At 33.7% G+C, this 23,242-nt stretch overlaps 3 protein-coding genes and 1 long non-coding RNA gene across 5 annotated transcripts; 2 read left to right on the top strand and 2 right to left on the bottom strand.

Annotated features, from left to right (window-relative positions):
* The first annotated feature begins 3,553 nt into the window (after positions 1 to 3,553).
* LOC104824532 (nuclear transcription factor Y subunit B-8-like) lies at positions 3,554 to 5,364 on the top strand. Its single transcript, XM_019203646.1, has 6 exons — positions 3,554 to 3,786; positions 4,116 to 4,245; positions 4,379 to 4,384; positions 4,473 to 4,535; positions 4,619 to 4,672; positions 5,305 to 5,364. The coding sequence occupies exons 1-6, from the start codon at positions 3,554 to 3,556 to the stop codon at positions 5,362 to 5,364; spliced, it is 546 nt and encodes a 181-aa protein (XP_019059191.1).
* Positions 5,365 to 5,978: 614 nt separating this feature from the next.
* Positions 5,979 to 10,336, top strand: LOC104823457 (bromodomain testis-specific protein-like). Of its 2 annotated transcripts, XR_773345.1 has the most exons (9): positions 5,979 to 6,235; positions 6,783 to 6,983; positions 7,065 to 7,331; positions 7,735 to 7,772; positions 7,862 to 7,933; positions 8,184 to 8,325; positions 8,423 to 9,057; positions 9,196 to 9,849; positions 9,953 to 10,336. XR_773345.1 is itself a non-coding variant. In XM_010555028.1 (8 exons), the coding sequence occupies exons 1-8, from the start codon at positions 6,109 to 6,111 to the stop codon at positions 9,796 to 9,798; spliced, it is 2,085 nt and encodes a 694-aa protein (XP_010553330.1). In that variant the 5' UTR covers positions 5,979 to 6,108; the 3' UTR covers positions 9,799 to 9,850. The 2 variants fall into 2 exon arrangements, 1 of the variants encoding a protein (XP_010553330.1); XM_010555028.1 differs by lacking the exon at positions 9,953 to 10,336 and having other exon boundaries at positions 9,196 to 9,850.
* A 4,142-nt stretch (positions 10,337 to 14,478) lies between these two features.
* On the bottom strand, positions 14,479 to 16,236 carry LOC104823456. Its single transcript, XR_773344.1, has 4 exons — positions 16,151 to 16,236; positions 15,959 to 16,079; positions 15,790 to 15,842; positions 14,479 to 14,565 (listed from the first exon to the last, which is right to left on the bottom strand). It is a non-coding gene; the product is annotated as an uncharacterized LOC104823456 (long non-coding RNA).
* Positions 16,237 to 17,394: 1,158 nt separating this feature from the next.
* Positions 17,395 to 20,939, bottom strand: LOC104823455 (interactor of constitutive active ROPs 2, chloroplastic). Its single transcript, XM_010555026.2, has 4 exons — positions 20,692 to 20,939; positions 19,745 to 19,809; positions 19,342 to 19,507; positions 17,395 to 19,087 (listed from the first exon to the last, which is right to left on the bottom strand). Exons 2-4 carry the CDS (start codon positions 19,765 to 19,767, stop codon positions 17,573 to 17,575), a joined length of 1,704 nt encoding a protein of 567 aa, XP_010553328.1. The 5' UTR covers positions 19,768 to 19,809; positions 20,692 to 20,939; the 3' UTR covers positions 17,395 to 17,572.
* Between the last annotated feature and the right edge of the window lie 2,303 nt (positions 20,940 to 23,242).

Raw genomic sequence — 23,242 nt, 5'->3', positions numbered from 1 at the left:
CTAATTAAAATATATTATAGCAGTTCATTGATATATTATGTTAAATTAAATATATTTATATTATTTTTAAATGTTTTTGGAAATAATACAATTTTTAATTTTTTAATTTTATTTAAAATTATTATTTTAAAATTTATTAATTTATATAAATTTAAAATATGTACAGGGCCCCAAAAATTGGTGAGACGACCCTGCATATATATATAGTGTATGATATGCACAATCTATATATATATATATGTATCCACAGTAGGTGTTTCTGAAAAAGTAATAAACTACCTAATAGTTGGTGGTCCGATGGTTAAAAAACGACAAAATCATCTCAAAATCATGGGTTCGATTCTTTTGATAGAAAGAGATGTAACTTCTGGATCAAAATAGCCTATATACAAAGGTTGGTCCCGGATCTAGGATAAATGTAGTTAGAGCAAAATCCCAAAAAACTATCATAGTTATCATAAAAATAATAAACTTCCATATTCAATCACCAATATAAAAAAAATATATTAAAAAAAAGTTAACAATATTTTAATTAGCTGGCGAAAACATTATATAAATATAGATTCTGTATTTTACAGAAATATCTTGTAATACTAGTAGAAATTATAATAATAGTAATTGGTATATATTTTAATATTTGAGGATTGAGGTCATATACCAAGACTGAATTTTCAAATATATGTGTGTGTGTGTATTTTGTAATATTCAAAAACAAGTGTTCGGTATATTTATATGCAATATTGTGTTTGAGATCCGAAATATTTAAGTTAAATTTGTGAAATGTAATAAAAATAAATAAACGTCACATGATATCAAACGATAATTATGGAGATTTATAATTCCTGATCATTTTACATTTTCTTGAAATTAACTAATAAAATAAATTGGGCATTTGACTAAGAAAATAAACATTACATTGAAAGTCAATGACTAAATGGTCAAACAACAAACGTGTATATATATATATATATTAACATAAAGCTACAATGGCAAAATTTGACGTGTCATTGAGAATGCGGAACGCGTGCATACATTATTATTATTATTATTATTATTATTATTATTATTATTATTATTATTATTATTATTATTATTATTATTATTATTATTATTATTATTATTATTATTACATGAAGGCCGTGTTAAGCCACACACTCGTGAGAGGCAAGTGGGATCCACAAGGAAAGCCACAATGGCACTGATCCAATCGTCACCACTCATCTCACCAACCACACGCCCCTTCCATTTCGAGGGTCCCATAATAAGTCACAATCACCAAACCCGGTTTACAATCACACTAACCTTGTAAACCGGACATGTTAATTTTACTCGGAAAAAACTACGATTTTTATGGAATTAAGTATATAATATATGTTTAAGTTTATATAGTTATCAAATTTAGTAAACATATTCTGTATAAAATCATCAACTTTTAACTTTTCAAAAACTTTTTCAAACTTTAGACAAAAATTTCTAAAAAAAATCGAAATCTTATCATTTTTTTTAAACAAAACAAAATTTATAAAGTAGGAAATTTTTAATCAAACAAATGGAGATATATACCCTTACTCATATCAAATTGGGTCCAACCATGTATATATATAATTTAGTTGTATGTATGTGTGTATATATATGTACGTATATACATTTGTATTTTTTTATTTTTTATTTTTTCAAAATTGTTGACATGGCAATTCGGTTAAAGCCACCTCAATATTCTGAATGTTGTGAAAGGTTTTACCAAATTGACGGATTTTTTTTTGGAAGAGTGCTAGTTGAAGATTTTATAAGAAATGTTTTTGAAGTTCATTTTGTTATGGGGATAACAAATATCACATTTAATTATTTATCAAATAATGGAATTAGTTGATTCAAAATATCATGTTTAATTAGTTATCAAATAATGAAATTAGTTTTGTAACTTCAAACTTGTACCAAAATTGATTCCTATAGGTTGAGTTCTCCATTCGGTTAATTAGAGCAAACATCTTCAGTTCTACAGATGGTTCGATGGATGAGAGATGATAAAATCATTCTCAACATTCTGGATTTGATTATTCTGATGGAGAGATATGCTTTTTGAACCAAAATGATTCATATACAAAGATTGATCCCGAGTATAGGATGAATGTAGTCGGAACCGATTATAAAAATAAAATAAAATCTTCAGTTCCACATCATAATTATCAAAGCTTATATGTATTAATTATAATATAAAGTTAGGGTAATATTTTTCTTTAACAATTTTTTAATGAAATTGTTACTTAAATGGTGCTATCAACATTATTCTGCTTGTGGATACACAGAAAATAATTTGTATTTTTCATGGACACGTAGACATAGATTTAGCGTAGATCTTAATATTAATGATTCTACCAAACTTTCTCGACACAAATCTATCAATAATTAGTGTTGTCAATATATATATATATATATTTAATCACAATTTAAATTGATTATCTTTATATTCAATGAATATCTCGGATTATGGTTGGTTTTAGATTTAAGTATTTTTTATTTAATAGAAAATTGAAAATTCTATATGTCGAGTTCCATTTCAATTTAAGTTTTCTTCAAAACAAGTAAAATATTTTTCTTTCATTTAATTGTTCAATTATTTTTATATTCAATATTAATTTAATTTTAGGAAAATAATATCCAAAATCAAATCTATTTACATATATTATTAAGTTTATTTATTTATTTGGTGTTATATAAACACAAACCAGATATTATTATTTAAAAGGAGTCTAAATAGAATATAAAAACAGTAAAAGATAGAAACATAATAAACTTTTTTCGATATTTTTTAATTGTATTTTTTTAATGAACTAAAAATTTAAATTGAATCCAAATAGAATTCCAACAAATTCGATCTACCTTATACTTTTTACAAAAAAATCTAAAAAATAAATAATCTTAAATATAATAAAAAAAATCACCCTTAAAATTTAGGATATTAATAAATATTTATATTTATGAGTTTATTTTGTACTTTTACATTATAAATAAAATAAATTAAACTTATATGCGCGGTTGTCACTTGTCACTATGAGACTTCAATCATAAATAAAAAGAAAAGAAAAAAAAAAGAAAAAGAGATTTCCACATAAGCTTAAAAGACGACGTTTCATGAAAATATGGACACGTGTCATGACATGATTTAGTCTTATAGTAAGAACCAGACGAAACGACTTGAAAGAGAGAGGGAAAAAACCAACGGTGGTGATAAACCTAAGCTCTCATCGCAGCCTTTCTCCTCTCTCCTTTCTTCTCCAGCGTCCGATCTCTCTCTCTCTCTCCCTTTCTCTTCTCCACCAATCAAGCCACTTCTCTCTCTAGCTCCCGCCCTTTTTCAAATTCATCAGGTAAAACACCCTCTCTCCTTCTTGATCGGACTCTTGATTTCATGTTTCATCTCGCGGTTTCATGTTTGATCCATTGATGTTTGATCCAATGATTCCCAATTCCAGATGGCGTGTGTTATGTCTCTAGTTAAACGTTGTTTTTGTTGCGATGTTTCTGTGTTTCGATTTGGGGACTAGATTTTTCGATGGCGGAGATGCAGGGCGAGGGAGCGAGTCCCGGGGACGGCGGAGGCCATGAGAGCGGCGAAGACCAGAGCCCAAGGTTTGCCAAAGTTCGCGGTCAGGACAGGTTGCTACCCGTCGCTAACGTCAGCCGTATCATGAAGAGAGCGCTTCCTCCCAATGCCAAGATTGCCAAGGACGTTAGGGACATTGTTCAGGAATGCGTCTCCGAGTTCGTCAGCTTAATCACCAGTGAGTATGTCTTTGATCCTTTTATCCATTTCTCCGAGTTCGTCAGCTTAATCACAGGGCATGAACAAACGGAGAATCGACAAGAAGTTTTTTCTTAAGCTTAATCACCAGAGACTGATTCAGTCTCTTCATTTGCATCCCAGTTAGTGTTAGGATATTTTTATCGCTGGTTCAAAGTTTTTTCTTAATCACTGGTTATTGCCTCTGTTTTTCGATACCCCGCTCAACAGGGACGTTTTTGTTATCTGCTTGCTTATTTATGACCTAATCTGTTGAAAGTTCGGTATTATGAGACAATGAAGTTAGATGAAGCGTGCCCATTTTGGTGAACAGGGCCAGTCACAAGTGCCTAGCAGAGAAAAGGAAGACCCTTAATGGAGATGATGTACTTGGGGCTATGGCCACTTTTGGGTTTGAAGCTTACATTGAACCCTTGAGGATTTATCTGATGAGATATAGGGATGTAAGTTTTTGGTTTCAGCTCGTGTGCTTCCTGCATATTACAATAAGAGAATTTCGACGTTTTGAATCACTGACGTTCTGTTTTTCTTCTCCTTCTCCTTTTCTTTTCTACCGTATGGCTTGGACTGAAGCAGATGGAAGTAAGCGATTCTCCTTTCCATTGTGCTATACTCTACCATCTGGACACTGGATGTAATCCATTTTCTTCTTTGGTTGGGTGACATTAAGGGTCCAGCAAAGGGAGGGGACCCGAATGCAACGAAAGAAGCCCAACCTATCCAAAGCACTGAGGTGAATGCAAAGAAAGATGCATCATTGTTTTACTCTAGATGCTGAGTTAATCTGACATCTGTGCCTTTGCTACCTCCTACCAGCTTCCTCACCAAGCCTCCTCCTCCTCACAAGATCTTGCTTATGGAGACTCTCTAGTAATGTCCTATCTTCTCCGTCTCTACCACACAAACACACATCTTTTCTCCTTTCAAATGATCTTTTACATACACATCCGTTCCCCTCACGTGTACTCACATCCATGATCCATCCACATACCCAACTGAATGCACCCACTTTGCCCTTGCACCGTATTTCGCAATTGCATTCATACACATGTACTCTTCCTCCATATCCACTTTCTGAAATGGATATAAATAGATTCTCATCCTTACCGCAATGCACTCTCATTCCTAACTTGACTTTAGCTTCGAAATCACCTTGTCACGCATTATTGGATACGACAGCTTATTAGACACATTCATTTTCTATTATATCTAATTTTCATTTATCTCAACATCTTTCCAGTCAGATGATTTTGGACCAATACCAGAATTGGAAGATCTGTGGGAATCACCCTAGACAGATTCACTAACAATAATACCCACCGGCATTGTAAGTAAATGCTGGCATTGTAAGTCCATTCTGTTCTTCCTCCAGTGTTTTCGGCTTAAACGCGAACTCAAGATATCAGTTTCAAAAGTCCGTGTAACATTGGTTGTAGACACAAGTCTTCAGTTCGTCTTTTGTTTTTGGGTTTACAGTTTTTTTTTTTTTGTAAAATTTTTAGGCTTACAGTTCTGAGCTAATGCGACTTTATATGGCATTTGCAGGGTCGGACTCAGAGTAGGTCATATTGGTTAACAAATTCACATTTTGCAGATCCAAAGGTAGCCCTTTTTTTTTTCACTATAAAAAGCTTCGTTAGTAAATATACCATCTTCTCATATATCTTCATATCTTCACGTGTGAAAAACCGGTTCAATAATAACAAATTTAGGTTCTGTTTGCTTGTTCCCCCCCTCGAATTAGGGCATATTCTTGCACAAGAAAACAGCAAAAAAGGACAGCACAAATAAAAGAGAAACCCTAATCTTGGAATTAACAAAAGTGATAATTACTGACCCTAAACTTATATAGATAATAACACCACCTGTATCGAACAAAAAACCTTTTACATAAGGGCACAAATGGGTTATACAGTTTGTGATCAAGCATATCCTGTTATGAATGTGTGATTTTTTTTATTTGGTAATCTTTTAATTTAGATATTTTTTTTTTCATTAGCTAAGTAACAGATATAGAGTTTCTTTATATGTTCTTCCAAAAAACATAAGGGCCGCGTAAGATCTAACGGTCAGGATTCGTTCCCTAACTCAAACACGCGGGACCCACTTATCGCGCTGCAATATTTTTTTTATAAATAAAAATAAAATTAAATAAGAAACCGCCGGTTCTCTTCAATTCAAACAGGAGCTTTTAGCCCTTTCGTCTTCTTCGTCTTTCCTTCTTCGCCAAAACCGTGGAGATCTCCAGCCTTTGCATTTTGGGCACTGCGATTTCGCATTCGATCTTCTTCGTTCGATCTCTGTTCATGGAAGATAACGGTGTCAGGAGAACTGAGATCGAGATCCTTGGGCTCAGTCTTATCGACGTCTCCTCCGAAGACGATAGCCTCCTCTTTTCGTCGATCCTCGATCCCGGCAGCAACGAATTTTTGGGTATTTTTTTATTTTCTCTCTCCGATTCCTTAAATTATATGTTGTATTTGGATTTGATTTTCGCTTAGATGGGTTCAGGGTTCTGTTGATTCGCCTTGAATCCAACTGCTGGATCGCAGAAGCTGATGGGAATGTAGAATTTCAGGGCTAGGGATTTTATTGTTAGTTGATATAATTGATTATCTGGAAAGTGGAAATCTTTCTTGGGAACTGGATTGTTTCTTTCTTCATACTCGGAGATTGCTTCATGTTCAGTTTGGGGATTGCAGATTTCTTGTGGTTGTAGTGATTGTTAATGGAGGTGATAGTCTATGGTTATGTTAACCTTGCGATAAGCTTTTGGATTTCGATTTGGTGTGGGATATGAGGATATGACTTAGACCGTAGAACTAGAACCCATTACTCTTCAAGAACTTTGATGAACTTTTGAGACAAGTTCAGAAAGCCACTGTTATCAAGAGCTGACAGCATTTGAACTGGAAATTGTCGTAAATTTCTGCTTTTAGCTCATAATTGGTATCCTGTCTGATGAAATGTCATTGTTCAGAGACTGATAAGGATGACAAAGTTCTTGGTTTCCTGAGAGATGAACCTGATTATGATGAAGAGATTCCAGTCTCTACCTTAGAAGAGAAAGAACAGGTGCTTCAACCTCATGAATCACCCGAACCTGAGAAGTTGTTGAAAAGTGGAAAATGTAACTTGCGCAAAAGTCTTGCCTGGGACAATGCCTTCTTCACGAGTGCAGGTAAGTTTTTTTGTTACTATTCTCTTTGGAGCTCAACTAGGTAGCCGGCAGATTCATATTTTTAGTTGTTTGTCAAATCAGGTGTCCTTGAGCCTGAGGAACTGTCCAGCATGATAGAAAGCAATCACAAGGGTGAAAGGCAAAATTTGTCAACCATCCAAGAGGATCTGCAAAGGTCAACAGAATCCATATCTACATTTCAAAGTGATTGCACTGTGGAGAACAGTCAGGAGTTTGTTTTCTTTGAAGATTTAAGAGAATCGATCCAACGTTCGGCTAAAGCATCTGGTGCTTCCACACCAGACAAAAGCAAAGAACTAGTGGCAATTGAAGCAGCAACTGGCCGAAGTAAGTGTACTTTACATTGTGCACGGAGAAAAAGAACTTGCTTTGCTCGTTTACTGGATGGACAAGTTTTCTGGGTTGGGTCTGTCTATGTATTATTTTCTGTGAGCTTATAAGATCTCAAATCTTATAGAATGGTGCCTTACTGAACAAAAGGATTTATCTTCAGTGTTTTGTTGTGTTTTTTCTTCATTGGTATGACCTTTGCAATACTAAAGCTTTTCTTCATTGTAATCGAGCCTTATGTCAAATATTCCATCATATTTTGTAATGACTGCTGTGTTTTAGTTTGTTACTGTTGCTGTGTAATTGTGTATATTTGCAAGTATGCAGTTGCGTGAAACATATTTAGTTAATATTGTTCCTCATTTGACCATATTTTGCTTTTGTCATCTTAAATCTCCAGCTTCATGTATGGCGAAGGGCCCTCTCTCTCAGGAAAAGGTGAGTCCCCTAATCACTCCAGGCTGTGGATTGCTTTAGATTGCTTCCTTGCTAAGCCTATCTTGATTAGTTCCTTTTTCTTTTCTTAGATGAAACCCAAAGGAAGTCATAAGAAGCAAAGTGTTCGGGCACAAGGTTTGGCGAAGACAACAACAAAGCAGGTATATCTTCTTCTGCCAGTTTCTCAGGCACAAAAAAAAGAAAAAAGAAAAAAGACTACAACCTTCTATTTTTTTATGTCTTACTATACCATCCAACAGCAGGTAAGTGATGGGTTTCTCTTGGTTTTCCCAATAGTGGAAAAGTTTGAGAGGCATTATATAATTCATTACATCTCATTCCATAATGAACCACATGATTAATGCAAATCAAGAACGGGATCTTATCTTATTAGTGTTACGCTTTCTACAGCCTGTTGTTGCCGCGAGAGGATTGAATACATCGGTCCCCAAGGTATTCGATAAAGTCAGGCCCATGCCAACAACATCAATGAAGAGAGCCTCCTTAGATGTTAACAAAACCAAACACGAAAAGGATTCAAAGTTAGCTGGGGGTTAGTAATAACCTTTTTATCCTCTATTTTTGTATGTGGTCTTTGTAATTTTCTGATTCTTTAGCTTCACATGTTACTAAGAACTTCAATTTTACAGGTAAACATCACCTAGGTTCCAGAATATCCATTTCTGCAAGTGCTAGACCCGTAGTAGTGTCTTCTAAATCTTCTTTACGTTCTTCGGTTGCCTCTACAAATGAATTGGCATCTTCTTGCTCTTCATTAGAGAGCTGTGCTGGTGCTAGTGCTTCATCTAGCTTTTCTCAAAAATCTTCCATAAATTTGGTACGGAAGAAGAATGATTTGAGTTCTTTAGCAAATAGAACCAGACCTAAAGCTGCACCTAGAAATGTGACGCAGCCTAGAGTTCCACCCCTCTCAACTAAGGGAACGTCCAAGTCCAAGCTTTCGCCTAATGTATCACCTGCTAGCTCTTTTAGTGACCGGTCATCGGAATCATCACGAGCTTCTACACCAAATAAAATGCCTAAAGGCATCCAGAGAACCGTCTCTGGTGCAAAGGGCTCTGCAAGCAGCGATAGACCGCAAAGTTTGAAGCGTCATGACAATTCTAAGGATGAATCTTTTGCCCGATGTGACTGTAAGGTGGATGAAATCATCCATGAAGGTACAGAACGAGTTTCAGAAGGTAATGGTGGTTTGCTTCATCCAGCTTCAATGAAGCCGTCGGGCCTCCGTGTGCCATCACCAAAAATCGGCTTCTTTGATGGAGTAAGTACCCAAAATTCATGAAAAATTCGTTGAGAAAGGATGGATACTAGTCCTTCTTGAAGCTTTCCCTTGGGAAAGTGTCGAGTTCATTTCTTGCTATAGTGTTAATATACATTTGGATATGTTTCTGTTAAACAGGTGAGAAGTGTTGCAAGGACTCACACGGGAAACATTCAACCCCGTTCAAGTGTGTTAAGCAGATTGTCCAAGCATGGAGTTAATACTCCGAATGGATCAGAGGCCAAAACAAAGTATGAAAAGCTTCAGCCTGCAAGTGCAAGGTCTCCTTTACAAGAATCTTCAAACCCTAAAACAAAGACCAGTGGCGTTTCCAGGAGTCTCAGGGTCGTGTCTGTCTCATCACCAAAGGCACAGAAGAAAATGTATTCGAAAATTAGTGCAGAAGAGCAATTGAAAGGTGAGGCCGATAATGAAGAAAAAAGTGCAGGAGAGAATAGTTCATCATGGGTAATGCATAAAGAAGGCCGCAGAAAGCAGAGCAGCACTGGTCTTGCGGAAGAAACAGTGAAAGCAAGTCCTGTTAATGGAAAACCCAATTCCTCTTTTGATCAGAATTCTGCTTCCGGCGATGAGAACACAATCTCATCATGTATTGAGTTACCTGAAGAGGGAGAAATTTCAGACAAGCAGAGTGACAAATCAGCAAAACCGGCCAGAGACATGGGGTCGGTCTGGACATTAGAGATGGAAAATGAGTTTACTGGAACGCTTCTGAACTGAAAGCAGCAACCGGAGAAGATGGGTCAGATGATATAACAGCATCTCTTAAAGGTCTGAAAAAAGCAGAAATATCTGCCAAAGCTACCTTCTCCCCCTCGAGGGGAAAGCTTCTTCTGTTCAAGTTAACAACTCGTTTCGTTTTCCTTTCGTGCAGGAAGAAGAAAAACAATCTTTGTTCTATATATATATATATATATATCCGAAAACCAAAAAATGAAAAAATGTCAAAGCTCTATGGAACTTGACCGGACAAGGGACAACTATGGATCTCATGGAGAGTTAGATCCTTGTGTGTAGAGTTTCGTTCTCTGGTATGAATCTTGCTGTAGGGTAATAGTTCATAACTTCCGTACATTGGAATATAACTGTGCTATATACATATATGTATGTATATATGTATGTATGTATGTATAGGGCAGGGACTAGAAGATCACAGGCCAACAACTTGTCCAGGTTTTTGTGATTTGCCATTTGAGTTCATGTCTCTGTCTGGAAACGTAATCTCTCCTTTGCATTTGTGTAGTTCAGCCTCTGCGTATCTCAGTGTTTTATCTTTTCCGTGTTGGCCTCGTCTTCGTCATCAGTTACTTAGACGGACATTATCATAGGGTTTGACCAATTTGGTTAATATCTAAACATATAAAAATTAAATAACATGAACATTTTAAATTTGGTAAATAAATACATTAACTTCTAATATCGTATAAAAACACAAATTTTGAAAATTAAAATATAAATCCACATAAATTTGAATAAAGTTACACAAACTTTAAAATTTTTAACATACAACCACACAAGAAAACCAATTGAGTTTAGTGTTTTAATGGGTTTACACAAAAAAATTCAAAATTTGTGTATTTTTATACAAAATTAAAAGTTTATATATTTACTAGGAGAGACCCGCGCGATGCGCGGGGTATTTTTGTTATTAGTAATATAAAATATTTATCTTTTTGTTATGAAACTTATTGATATGAATATAGCAAAAATTATATTATGAAATCATTATATATATATATATATGAAGGAACGAAGAAATGAAAGAATTTAAATATCAATAAATTATTATATTATAAAATCATTTTTATATTAAATAAATTTGCCAATGTAAATTTATATATTTTTTATGATGAAGCGCATGTTTAATCAATATAATTGTACGTTTTACGCTAGGTGTGGGAACGAGTCGGGTATCCGCGATTTTATGGTTACCAGAACCTGAATCCGAACCCAAAAATCATATAAATTAAAAACCCAAACTCGCACCCGTTTTGATCGGGTATCCAAAAATCGGGTACTCAAAATAATGTTTAAGTATCCGTGGATACCCCAACACGGAATTTAAATATAAAATTTTAACCCAAAAAATATTTATCAGATATAATATTAAGGAAAATATCATAAAATTTTCAATTTTAACCAAGTTATAAAAAATATAAATGATATTCATAAAAAAACATTACAAAATCATCATATTTTAATTATTTATGAAAGATGTCATAGATAATCAAAAAACAAAGAAAGTTATTAGCCAAAAAATATCTAAAAGTAATTCTTTCACAAACTCACACTGACTCGAAAACCATATGAAAGTAAAGTAGATTAGAGATGAAGGAGAAATGAGAAGTACGTGCACATGAAAACGATCAGAAGGAAGGAGAGATAAAGAAGTGGAGAGAGAGAGAGAGAGAGGAGAGAAATGGAGCGAGATGGAATGGAGAAGTGGGAGACGGCTTCTGGAAAAAAAGTAGGAGAGAGCAATGTAAAATTAATCTTAGGTTTTAGTGTTATTCTTTCAAAATATAAGGATGAAATTGTAAATCTATGATTTTTGGGTACCCGCAGGTAATACCCGAATCCGAATCTAACTACCCTAATCTCAGACTTTTTTAAGACTTAAACCCGATTTCATCTTATACATTAGTCGGATACCCGAAATTAGGATACCCGACTCGACCATATATCTCTTTGCATCTTTTTCATTAATGCATTTAGAAATAATAATTTATGAATTTTTTAGTATAAAATTTTATAAATTTAGATGTAATGGATATTTTTTTACATTTATCGAATGCTATCATTTTATTTTTAAATTTATATTTGTTAATTGATACTACCAACACCATATTTAGTAAATTATTGGCATTATTATTAGATAAGATAGATGTTGTATTGAATGAATAATGTTTGTCAAGATCTTGGAATGTAACATATGAACATAGGGTGTCAAAATGGTCGGGTCGGACCGGCCCAGCCCGAGTCCGACACAAGTCCGGAGAATTGTGGGTCGGCCCGAAACATGTGTAGACTTAAAATCATAGGCCCGAAATCCAGCCCTGTGGACTTTTTTCGGGTTTGGTCCGGGCTTCAGGCTTGAACTTTAAAAAAAAAATTAACAAACAAAAAATAAACAATAAAAATATATTAAAAAATCATATAAATAAAAAAAATTAATATATATATTGATAAAAACATTTATTAATATATATATTTTGATTTCAGAAAATTTAAACGCTAAATTTTAAAATTTTATATAATAAAAAATTTTATTTAAATATTAAATTGTTATATTTTTAATCCTAATAAATATGCCATACTAATGATATTATAATTTTATATACATTATGTTATTTATTAGACTCCAATTCAGGCCCAAACCCATTGATTTTCGGGCCGGATTCGGACCGGACAACGGATCTCGGGTTTTTTTTACATCTCTATATGAACACGTCATTCCCTAGTGACTTTTTCACTGAAAAATGTTGTAATATGAGATGTACGACTTCAATAGTTTAGGAAATAAAGACTGATGATGAAGAGTTTTCTGATACGAAGTTTTAAGAAAAAAGATGATTGTCTCCACTGAGTCTTCACATAGTCTTGTCCTTGAGAGGTAGGAAATTGGATGACGATAAATTATCTAAGTAGCAAATTCGACATTTTTAATAACTATATTTCTTAAACAGGAAAAAAATTTCGTTTCCTTAGGAATAAATTATTCGATTCTTATTCTATTTCGGAGCTATTTTTGTATGTCTCTTTCATATTTGAATCCATATTTGAATTGGTATAAATTGCACATATCTTAACTTGATTTGTTCCTCTGTTTACAAATTCACGAAAATTTAGTTTTTTATTTTAGTTTTATCATTAGATTTTGATTGGGTTTTTCAAAACCGAGAGGATTTGTATAAGGGCTCTTGGGTTTTGATCAATCTGTTGGTTTTATGAGGAAAAAGAGGAAAACAAAGTCGAATTTTCTATAAAATAGTTAAATTTCTAAAAAAATTAACAGATTTTCAAAGGAATTGTTTATTGAGTATAAATTCTTTTTTTTTTCAGATATCTTGATCTGTGGCTTCCAATTTCACTATTTGAAATCTAAACCTAAGAATTTTGAGCTAGAATCCGCGAACTCCAATGGTCGTGATGACGACAATAACCTTCTTTGCGAATTGGTCGAGCAATATTTTTTAATTATCATTTATCATTTAAAATCACGTTAGCTATATATAATTTTATTAGATTATTATTAATTTTTATGCATAAAAATATCAATAAATTATTATAACCAAAAAACGAAAAAACGCATCTATATTATATAAAAAACTATTGTTATCTTAATTATGTATTATTGATTTTTATTTGATTATATTATATTTTAAAATGTATTTTAATATCATTGCCACATTTTTTTCCACGCATTGCCACATTTCTTAATATTTGATTAAAAAAAATATTAGACAATAACATAATGAGTCATTATAATTTTATAATTTAATTTTATTAAAATATTTTTCTCTATTAAACAAAAAATTGATATCATTTTTATAACATTGCTTTAATAAATGAAACAACCAATTTACTTGAAAATAGAACAAAATAATTTTTCTTTCTTTTTTCATACTATATAAAAAGATTCGTTATATACATACATATATACGTTGGAATAAAATAAAATATCCAACTATTTTATTCATAAAATGTGGTCACTTATATAAATTTAATATTGTAGGAATTACAATAATAAAATTTGAAAATATGAAATCTTTATATTGTATTAGAAATTTATATATTATTAAAATTTATTTAGTGTGGATTCTTCTTAATATATATATATATATAATGACTTATGAACTCATATGATTGATTACGGATGAATCAATTAATCAATATATATTTGCTACTATTAGAAAGCATAAATATAATCAAAATTAAATTGATATTTAAAAAATTAGTAATGGAGAACTTACTGTTGCCTTAATATATTAATTGACAAAGAAGCAATCATAAAATAAAATTGCCGAAAAAAAAACTAAAATAAAAATAACCTCCCTCCAATGTTTCTGTCTCTGTTCCCCTTCTTTCATCCGGGATCTATCGCTGTGGCGGGTTACCGAAAGTGTAAATGTACCCTTGTGAATCTTCGTCTTCATCGTTTTTCCTCTTCTTCTGAAACTTCTCCTTATTTAAAAAAAATATTCTATGATGAATCATCAAAGTTGAATCAACCACTAAAAAAATAGAATCAAACCTTGAAACATGAGTAACTCTAAATAGAAAAGAAATCAAACGATATATACAACCTTGAAACACTTTAACAAAAAAACCTTGAAACACGACGACTCTGCTCCACCGACACCGTGCTCCCGCTGTCGTCGATATGGTTCACGGATTCGTTTCCACCGCGTTGATAATGCCTTCGTAATGGCACCACCCACTAAAACCAGATGAGTTTCCCTTAATCTAGCAACTGCTAATCAACATCTACATAATAAATATAATGATTAGTGGGATAATAAATTATCTTGAAATGTTTTAATTTTTTACTCCGGTAATATGATTCGAAATTAAAATAATGAATGTATGAAAAATATAATTGAATTTTTCCATTTACTCATACACAACCGTTTATTTTTTATAATTAGATGAGAATTAAGAAAATCACAATAATCCTTCAAACATTATAAACTATAATCAATTATTTTAGTTATATAATTAGTATTTTAGTTTATTATAAATTATATTTTTTCATTTAAATGTAATTTAGGAATATATAAATATTCGTAAATCATATATTCATTTACATTATATATATATATATATATATTTTAGAAATATTTAAATATTTTATTAATTTTATTAAATCACATCTTTGATATATTAAATATCCTTTTTTATATATAAAAGAAATAGTTAATGAATATTTTTTAATGAGCATTTTAATATATAAATGAGAATTAAAAAAGTGACACATAGATAATGATATTATATCACAATGTAATTTTTAAAAGAAATAAATTACATTTAAAGCATATTTTATCACAAAATCTGTATTACTATATTTATATTTAAAATCATATATTTTAAATTTATTAAAAATTCATAATAATTATATCTACATAAAAATTCACCAACTTTCCAAAAACTTCTATATAAATAAATGAATTTTGAATTTTATTAAAAAAATACATGAACTTTCTAATGTATATAGATATAAGTGTGGGTGTATGCGTGTGTATGTATATAGTCACTTTTCTTATATTGTCAATGAACTTCAAACTTGAATTCCACTTGCAAATGCATTATCTCCTTTGTTCGTATTTGAATCTTGAAATTATCCATCACAACCGCATACAAATACAAAGATCAGACATTTTTTTTTTCAAAATCGAAGTCAGAAACAGAGATACAGTTGTAATATGTAACTCACATCCACTTGTAATTGAAGAGAAAAACATGAATTTACCCATTGAATTTGGAATGAGTTATGTAATCTTGAAGAAATCTCAAAGATAGAGAATTCACCTCTCGGTCTACTAACTCCCTACCTACAGAGTAACTCGTCAATCTCTCGATCTATTCAAGTAAACCCTAGGCGCATAAAGAACGCTATCATCAACCCTAGATCGATTAAACCATATCTCTATGTGAATAATACGATCTATCCTATTGATTGGAATGAGTTATGTAATCTTGAAGAAATCTCACCTCCTTACCAATTTCTCTCTTTACTTTATTGAGTGATACTTCTCATTCCGATCCTTGCAAAAAATTCACATTCATTGAATTTTAGTTAGCGGTTAATAATGAAAACAATTATCACCTTTTGGAAAGACAATTTGTGTTGATTAGCTTCAACAACAGCACTCTTCTTTACCAAAAACTGACATATTCGCTTTCAACTCGTGCATCCTTGCTTCTGCTAATTGGATATTTGCGGCATTTTCTGGGAATGGTGCTTCTCGCACACGTGCTTGTCTTTTGGCAACTTCAGCTGTCTGTTTTGTTTTTTCAATGTCATTTACATTAGAAAAATTTAACGAAGGCAATGTTGGTAAAATTAGTTTACCTAGCGTTCACGACGTAGACACCAGTGTATGTGAAGAATGCGATACGGTCACCGGCCGACGAAAACGACGGGAACCCACCTTCGATTCTGAAGAGAGAAAGGTCGAGCGATGATGATTTGATGTTCTCGAGGAGAAGCAAAGACCTTGTCTGTCCGTTGGCATGCCCTCTGCAACTGTGGTATCCGACCCGTGTCGAATTAGGGGAGAGAAACGGGTTGAAATGGTGACTCTTTGGCGACACCAGACGAGTCAACTCGATGAAATCGTTCCTTTTCAGGTCGAACAGTTCCACGTGGCGGATATCCGAGCCGAGTCACCGAGTGGCAACCGCGATGAAGTCGTGGTTGTTGGGCGACGTAGCGGGTGCGAAAGCGTGGATACGCGGTGGTGTGACTGTGAATCGTTTTTGATTGGGTGGTGTTATATAGGAATACAGACGTTTAAGTGTATATAAAAAAATAAATATTAAATGTGATGTAATAAAAATAATTAGTGGGATATTTGAATCAATAAGAAAGTGTAATGGGAGCGTTAAAAAGATGATTAGTGGGTTAATCAATATGGAATCAATTAGAAAGTGTAACGTCCACCGTTTTTTGTTTTTGTTTTAATTTTTTACATAATGAAGTTTTAAACACTAATTGAATTTATTGTGGTCTACTCCATGATCATGATCATGTTAAAATGACAGTTTTTTATATCTAATGAAGTTGGTATTTTTGTATTTTTTTAATTATAATAATAATTATTGACATTTTTTTATATGATTCATCTCAAAATTTTCATGTAATGTTTTATTTATTATTTTTATTAACATAAAAGAATCAATATAAAAAATAAATATAAAAATTTAAAAAGTGATAGGTATTTTATATAATAAATATAGTTTTAAATATAGTTTTTTATAATTATAATAATTTATTAATATTTTAAAATTATTGATGTGTAACAATTAATAATAGTCTATTATAATACCAAAATTATATTGATAATCAATATCCAATCAAAATTAAACAAAATGACACATAGATGCGCTTCACCACAATCCTTTAAACTCTTTTATTAATATATATAGATTTACTAAATTTAGAAAATTCATGTTTTTTTTGGCATATTCCCATTATTCTTGTGATGGTCAAAATGGTAGAAGCAAATGAATGAGTAACAGTTTTTTTTTTTTAAAACCGAGATAACTAAGGACATGTAATGGCCACCCTTATATGAATCTACGAAATAAAAGGCATTGAAATCATGAATATCTACATGAATTTAGATTTTCATTTTCTTAAACCAAAAGCAGAATCACTTCACAAAGTAGTTCCGACATGTCTGGACACGAGACTGAAATCGACAAAGAGCTGAGAAAATAAAAAGAATTACAGACAGACATCAATGGCGTTTGTTCTTGTTTCATCATCTCACTACTTCTGGCTTTTCTTCAGTAACACACCTATCTTCTTCAGCATATTCCCGTTCTTCTTCTTCGGCGACAGTTCATCATCCGTATCGTCCAAAAATGGCGATACGTTCAAGTTCCGAGCCAATGGGCTCTCCATAGAACCCGTTCTCTCCACGAATTTCCCGTTCTCGTTCCCTCCCGTGATCATAGAAGCCGCTGCCTCGGCTGCTTTCCTCCATTGATCACACTGTACCTTCAGTCTCCTCAACTCTGTTTCCAGTTCGGCGTTCGTTGCTTGCGCTGCTCCGAGCTGTTCTGTCGCGTTTTCAGCCTTCTTCCTGCTCTTGCCGGCTTCATCTGTCACATTCCCGAGCTTCGTTAATGCCTCCTCGATGATCTTGTCTTTCTCACACTCAATCTCTTCCAGTTCTGCCCTAAGAGCTTCGTTCTGCGACGTTACGCTCTGCAGTTCCATCTCCTTGTCCATTAAGTTCGCTTTCAGATCCGAGATTTCGCTCTCTAGCGTCTTGATCTCGTTCACAAACTCTGGTTTCTCCTCGTTTTCCTTCATTCTTGCGTTCAATGCCTCGTTTTCATCAGCAACGATCCTCAGCTTCGCTTCTTTATCCATCAATCTCCCTCTCAAGGCTTCGATCTCGGCTTTCGCGATCTTCATTTCTTCTTCCAGTTTCGCCTCTCTCTGCAAATATTCCAACTTCACCACCTCGACTTGCTCGTAAGCACTCCGTATCTGCAACGTGCTCTGTATATACTCTTCATGGTACCGTGTCTCGGCTACTTCCAGTGCAGATTTCAACTGGTTAATCTCATTCCTAGCAAGATTCAGCTCTTGTTCAACTTCCTCGTTCCTCCCTGGAATCTCTTCCGAGGAATCTTTACCTGTTTCCCCAGACTCGAGCTTTTTCACGAGTTCTTCCAGTGACCTGATCTCAGATTTAGACAGCTCTAACTCAGTTTCCATGGAGTTACAAACCTCGGACATCTTCATCGCATCCGAACGCAACATCTCGAGTGTCAAATTCGCTATCTCCAGCTGTTTCTCAGTCCCCGACACGAATTCTTGGGCCCGAGCTTCCGCCTCTTTCGCGTCGAACAGCTCGCCCCTGAGTGTCTCGACAAGGGGAAGAGTCTCCCCGAGCTCTATCCTCAGATCCTCGACGAGGGTTTGAGGAGCAACCTCGGGTTCAGACAGCTGTTGAGCTTTCAGTTTCTGGATCTCGTTCATGGCGGAAGACAGAGCAGCGGTATCCATCGAATGCTGTCTCTGCATGGCTTCGAGTTCCGACTGCCAGACCTTGTCTCGTTCTTGCGAGAGCTTACGAAGCTCGTCGATTCTTGAATCTTCCGAGGCAGTTATCTCCATCAACTGCCGCTTCCTCTCCTCGGCTTCTTCCTCTGCTTTCCTCTTTGAGGCTTCCACCATGTTTAGCTGTTCCTTCGCCTTCTTAAGCTCCTCTTGAAGCTGAGCAATCCGAGATTCCATTTCCGGTATCTTTCCTATCCGCTTCTTCGGAATCTTGCAGCAAAAAAAACAATCACATAGTAACTCCAAAAGAATCTGATGTTTCAGAAAATACGAGAGCCAAACTCTACGTTAATACAAGAAAGCTATCGATATAAACGAAAAGGGCGGGTCCAAAATCCACCAAATTTTTCGAGGTATGTATCGGTATAACGAAATTACAAAGACAAATATTGAACTTCCGAGACAAGTCACCCGATGTAACTGGCTCTAATCTACGAACAAAATGTGTATATATAGGAAAGTACCTCGCTGACAGGAGTTCGGGGAGAACGTCGATCAGACAGAACTTTCGGGCTCTGGCTTTTAGGTGTTCTGCTTTTCGGGTTCGGGGAAGAAACCGAGTCAGACTCGGTCTTGAGTCTCCGAGCCGTCGCAGGGCTCTTCTTCTGAGGTACCTCCAACGAGCCCGGCCTGACATTATCACACACTCAGAACCGAATCATTATCATTACAGAACATATGACATCGGAAAAAGAAAAAAGGTTCATCCTTTAAAAACATTCAAGAAACAGAGTACCCCTGAAGCAGGACAGAACTCTTCAGAACACAGACACTGGAAGGTCGAGTTCCTTACAGAACACATCCATGGATTCTCTAACTAAAGCGGCAGAAGAAGAAGGTACTGAAACATGAGTTCAAGATCATCACCTGGCTTTTGGGGTTGTCTGCATTGTCTTTAGAGTGCTGAAGCAAACAATGTTATGAAGAAACACCTGACAGGAAAAAGGGTAATTATAAGACAAATCATTCTGCATAGACAACAAACTCAGGAAGATGGAAAGCTTAAACAAGAGATCAAGAATCCCTAACAAACAAAAACTGCAGAATACAGTAGCTTCAAAGAGACTCCAACATAAACTACTGCCACTACCACCAAACGAGAGCACAAAGACAAAGAAAAGATATTGATTTTATTTGGAAAAAGAAGAAGGAGTTGCCATCAATATGATCAAATCGCAAAGATAATCCCCATTACAAGCAAGGAGAGCACCATATATTCCATGGAATCTTTTGTTTCTTTTTTAAAATTCACAAAATTTTCTTTTTTTCCCCTTCTGAAATTGAAGATGGAGCCATTCTTGCCATTTTGCTAACGTGGGTTTCGATTCATTAGGTGGATTTTCCCGGAAAAGGAAACACAGATCCAAAACAAAAATCACCAAACAAAAAGAAACCAAGAAATGCATAAAAGCTATAATCTCATGACATTATTCTGAAACCCTTCCCTTGAAAACAACAAAAAACGCTTACTTTTCACAGAAATAAAGGTTAGAACTTTGGCTGAATCTTCAAGCTACCAACAAAAAAAAGATGGCATTTTTTAGAATAAATAAACGAAAATTACCCACACCCATTAAAGATTTACATCTTCTGCAGGAAAAAAAAAGGAAATAGAAAAAAACTGGCAAAACCCAGAAACTTAAGGGAGTTTTTGCATTTTGTTGTCGAATATAACAAACCCATGATTGATCTTCACTGTTCTTGTCACAAAAAGAAAAAGAACCCATGAAAAACACAACATCCAGTAAAAGGAAACCAGGGAGAAGACACGAGCAAGAGCCGACAACGTCGTCGACATGTTTTTGGTTCTTCACCTGAACATAAAAAGTTCCTCCTCTGCCCAGAAAAGGGGAAAAAAAACTGTTCTACAGATTTCCTTCAGTGAGTGAACAGGGAGATCGAAAGGAGAAACAATTAGGAGAGCAAAAGGGAAGACTGCGGAGACAAATAAGGCATTTGATCAAGCAAATCGATCTTTGGACATCATCTTCTTCTTCTTCGTCTCTCTTTGTTTCTGTCTTCTGTTCTCTCACTTGCTCCGCTCGCTTCCCGAGTTTTTCTTTTTCCAGTGAACTGTCTATTGTTAATATTAAATGCAGAGAGAGGGGGAAAACCCAAAAAAAAAAAGAGAGGGAAAAATAACAACTCGTCCCAATATTTTTCGATAATATTACAATAGCCCCTATACTAGCGTATTTACAATTGGCCCCTCATACTCGTCAATAATTTTACTATACCAATTACCGAGGTTATTTTAAAAAAATCAACATAATTCACGTAATTACTCCCTTTTTATGTTTAAATATTTGTCATTTTGAAATTTTTTTCAAAAACAAGGAAAACTCTTAAAATACCCAACAATATTTTTTTCTCCTTGGAAAATGTGTTATTTTTAATTTGAATGAGTAAACGTAAAATTTATTGTAAATAATTGCATTGGAATTGTAAAATGGCATCCTTTTGCAACAAAGTAAAATTTTAAAACGAAATCTATTTAAAACTGAAATTAGTTGTTGTTATATATGGGAAATGGTCAAATTATCGAATTAACTAGTTCGGGGCTAATTTGTAAATAAGCATATAAACGGGGGAGAAGGTTTGGAGGAAAGTGGGGTTTGGGAGATTTGAGCTACGCGCTAAAGTCGACGCGCCAGAGTCACGTGCCTTTGTTTGGCCTCAATTCTTTGCTACTAACGGTAACACCGCAAGTCACAAGACCCAATATTTTTCCTTTTGTTTTATTTGTTTATTAATTTTATTATTGTTTTCAAAATTTTGCATGTAATTATTTTTGTAATATATTTTCTTAGTCCCACCATATAACCTAATCCTTAAAGTCAATAAACTCGATCTTCTATTTCATTTCTATTAAAATTTCCCCTTTTTATTGTATCTACAGTGTTTTATATTCTATCTATTTTCTCTGAGTGGTGGAGCTTTTTTGGGGTTTTTTTTTTTTTTTTTTTTTTTTTTGCTATTGTTGTTCCAAAACTCAATACGTTTTATTTCATCATCTTTTCATATTTTAAATTTCTATAGGTTGTAATGTTTCTTTATATTTTCTAGTTTCAATCTTTTGTGACTTTCCAATTTCATGCTTTGGTCGTATATGATTGCTAACATTTTCTTTCGGTATAACCGTATAAGGTATTGAAATTAGGTCCTTTTGAAAAGCTGATAAAATATTTTCTTCAAAAAAATAAACTTTACACCCAAAAAATCTTTTTTTTTATTTAAAGGAATAATTATTTTAAACATGTAAAGCTGGAGCAAAAATATTTGCAAAAATGGGTTCGGTAATATTAATAGACACATAATTTAGCTATTTTTTTGTAACCCGATATTCTGTTCCAAACTAATGGTGAGGTAGAAAAAAATATGTAATTGAAATTATGCTCGTTTTCCTAATTTGAAGTTCGAATTCGGACAGAATAAACGTTTTACATCCATATTTCACTTATTGAATTATCCAAATAAGATAACATAATTTGGCTATTTATTGACCTTTTAGTTATATTAGTTGGATTTTAAAGGGAACACTCATAAAATTTATAATCATAGAAAACTAAATATAATATTGCTTTTCATATATATATATATATATATATATATATATACACACTTGACGTCGAGTCTTGTGTCATGATAATGATGATATAATTCGTTTTTTTGGGGGGGCCTAGGAACTTTCAATTGCCTCCGGAATAGGTTACCGGGAGATAAATGCAACCTACATATCTAATATCATATGACATATTATTATTATTAATTATTATTATTATTATATTATTAGACATTGATATGCCAAATTTGTGGTCGATCTTTGTCTGTCACTCATTAATCACGGAACAATTTGTCATGTGCATTTTCTTCATTATTGACTTTGACGGACCAAATCTATTATGACCAAAAATTGCATAGATAGAAAGGTATTTTATTTATTATGAGTAAATATAGAGAAAATATCCTACATTGATAGATAGGATCTTATTCATGCTCGAGCCACACATGCCCATATCCTATTTTTATCATCCGACTTTATTACAAATTATTTGTATACCCTAAATTTTTAAACGGATTCGAATTAGATTTCGGTAATTGTTTCTCTAGCTTTTTATGTTTTTTTTTTCGTTTAATGATATACGTACTCATGACTATATATTATATAGTTGATGGAAGCCCCAGTCCACTCGGTAACATGACAATCCCTCTTTACACAAGTTCAGATATTCGATTCATCCTAGTGTTAAGCTTTGAGCCGATAAGATTTACCTGATTTACATGTTCGACGTGCTGTTGGGTTTATCTTTTGCGATACCGTGTCATTCGTTCCATTTTATGGGTTGTGAGACATTGCGGAGTTCG

This window comes from Tarenaya hassleriana, unplaced genomic scaffold (assembly GCF_000463585.1).
Source record: "Tarenaya hassleriana unplaced genomic scaffold, ASM46358v1 Cleome4, whole genome shotgun sequence".
NCBI classification, from domain to species: Eukaryota; Viridiplantae; Streptophyta; class Magnoliopsida; order Brassicales; family Cleomaceae; genus Tarenaya; species Tarenaya hassleriana.
The sequence above is the reverse complement of the archived record's forward strand: the minus strand, read 5'-3'. Positions and strand labels throughout refer to the sequence as shown.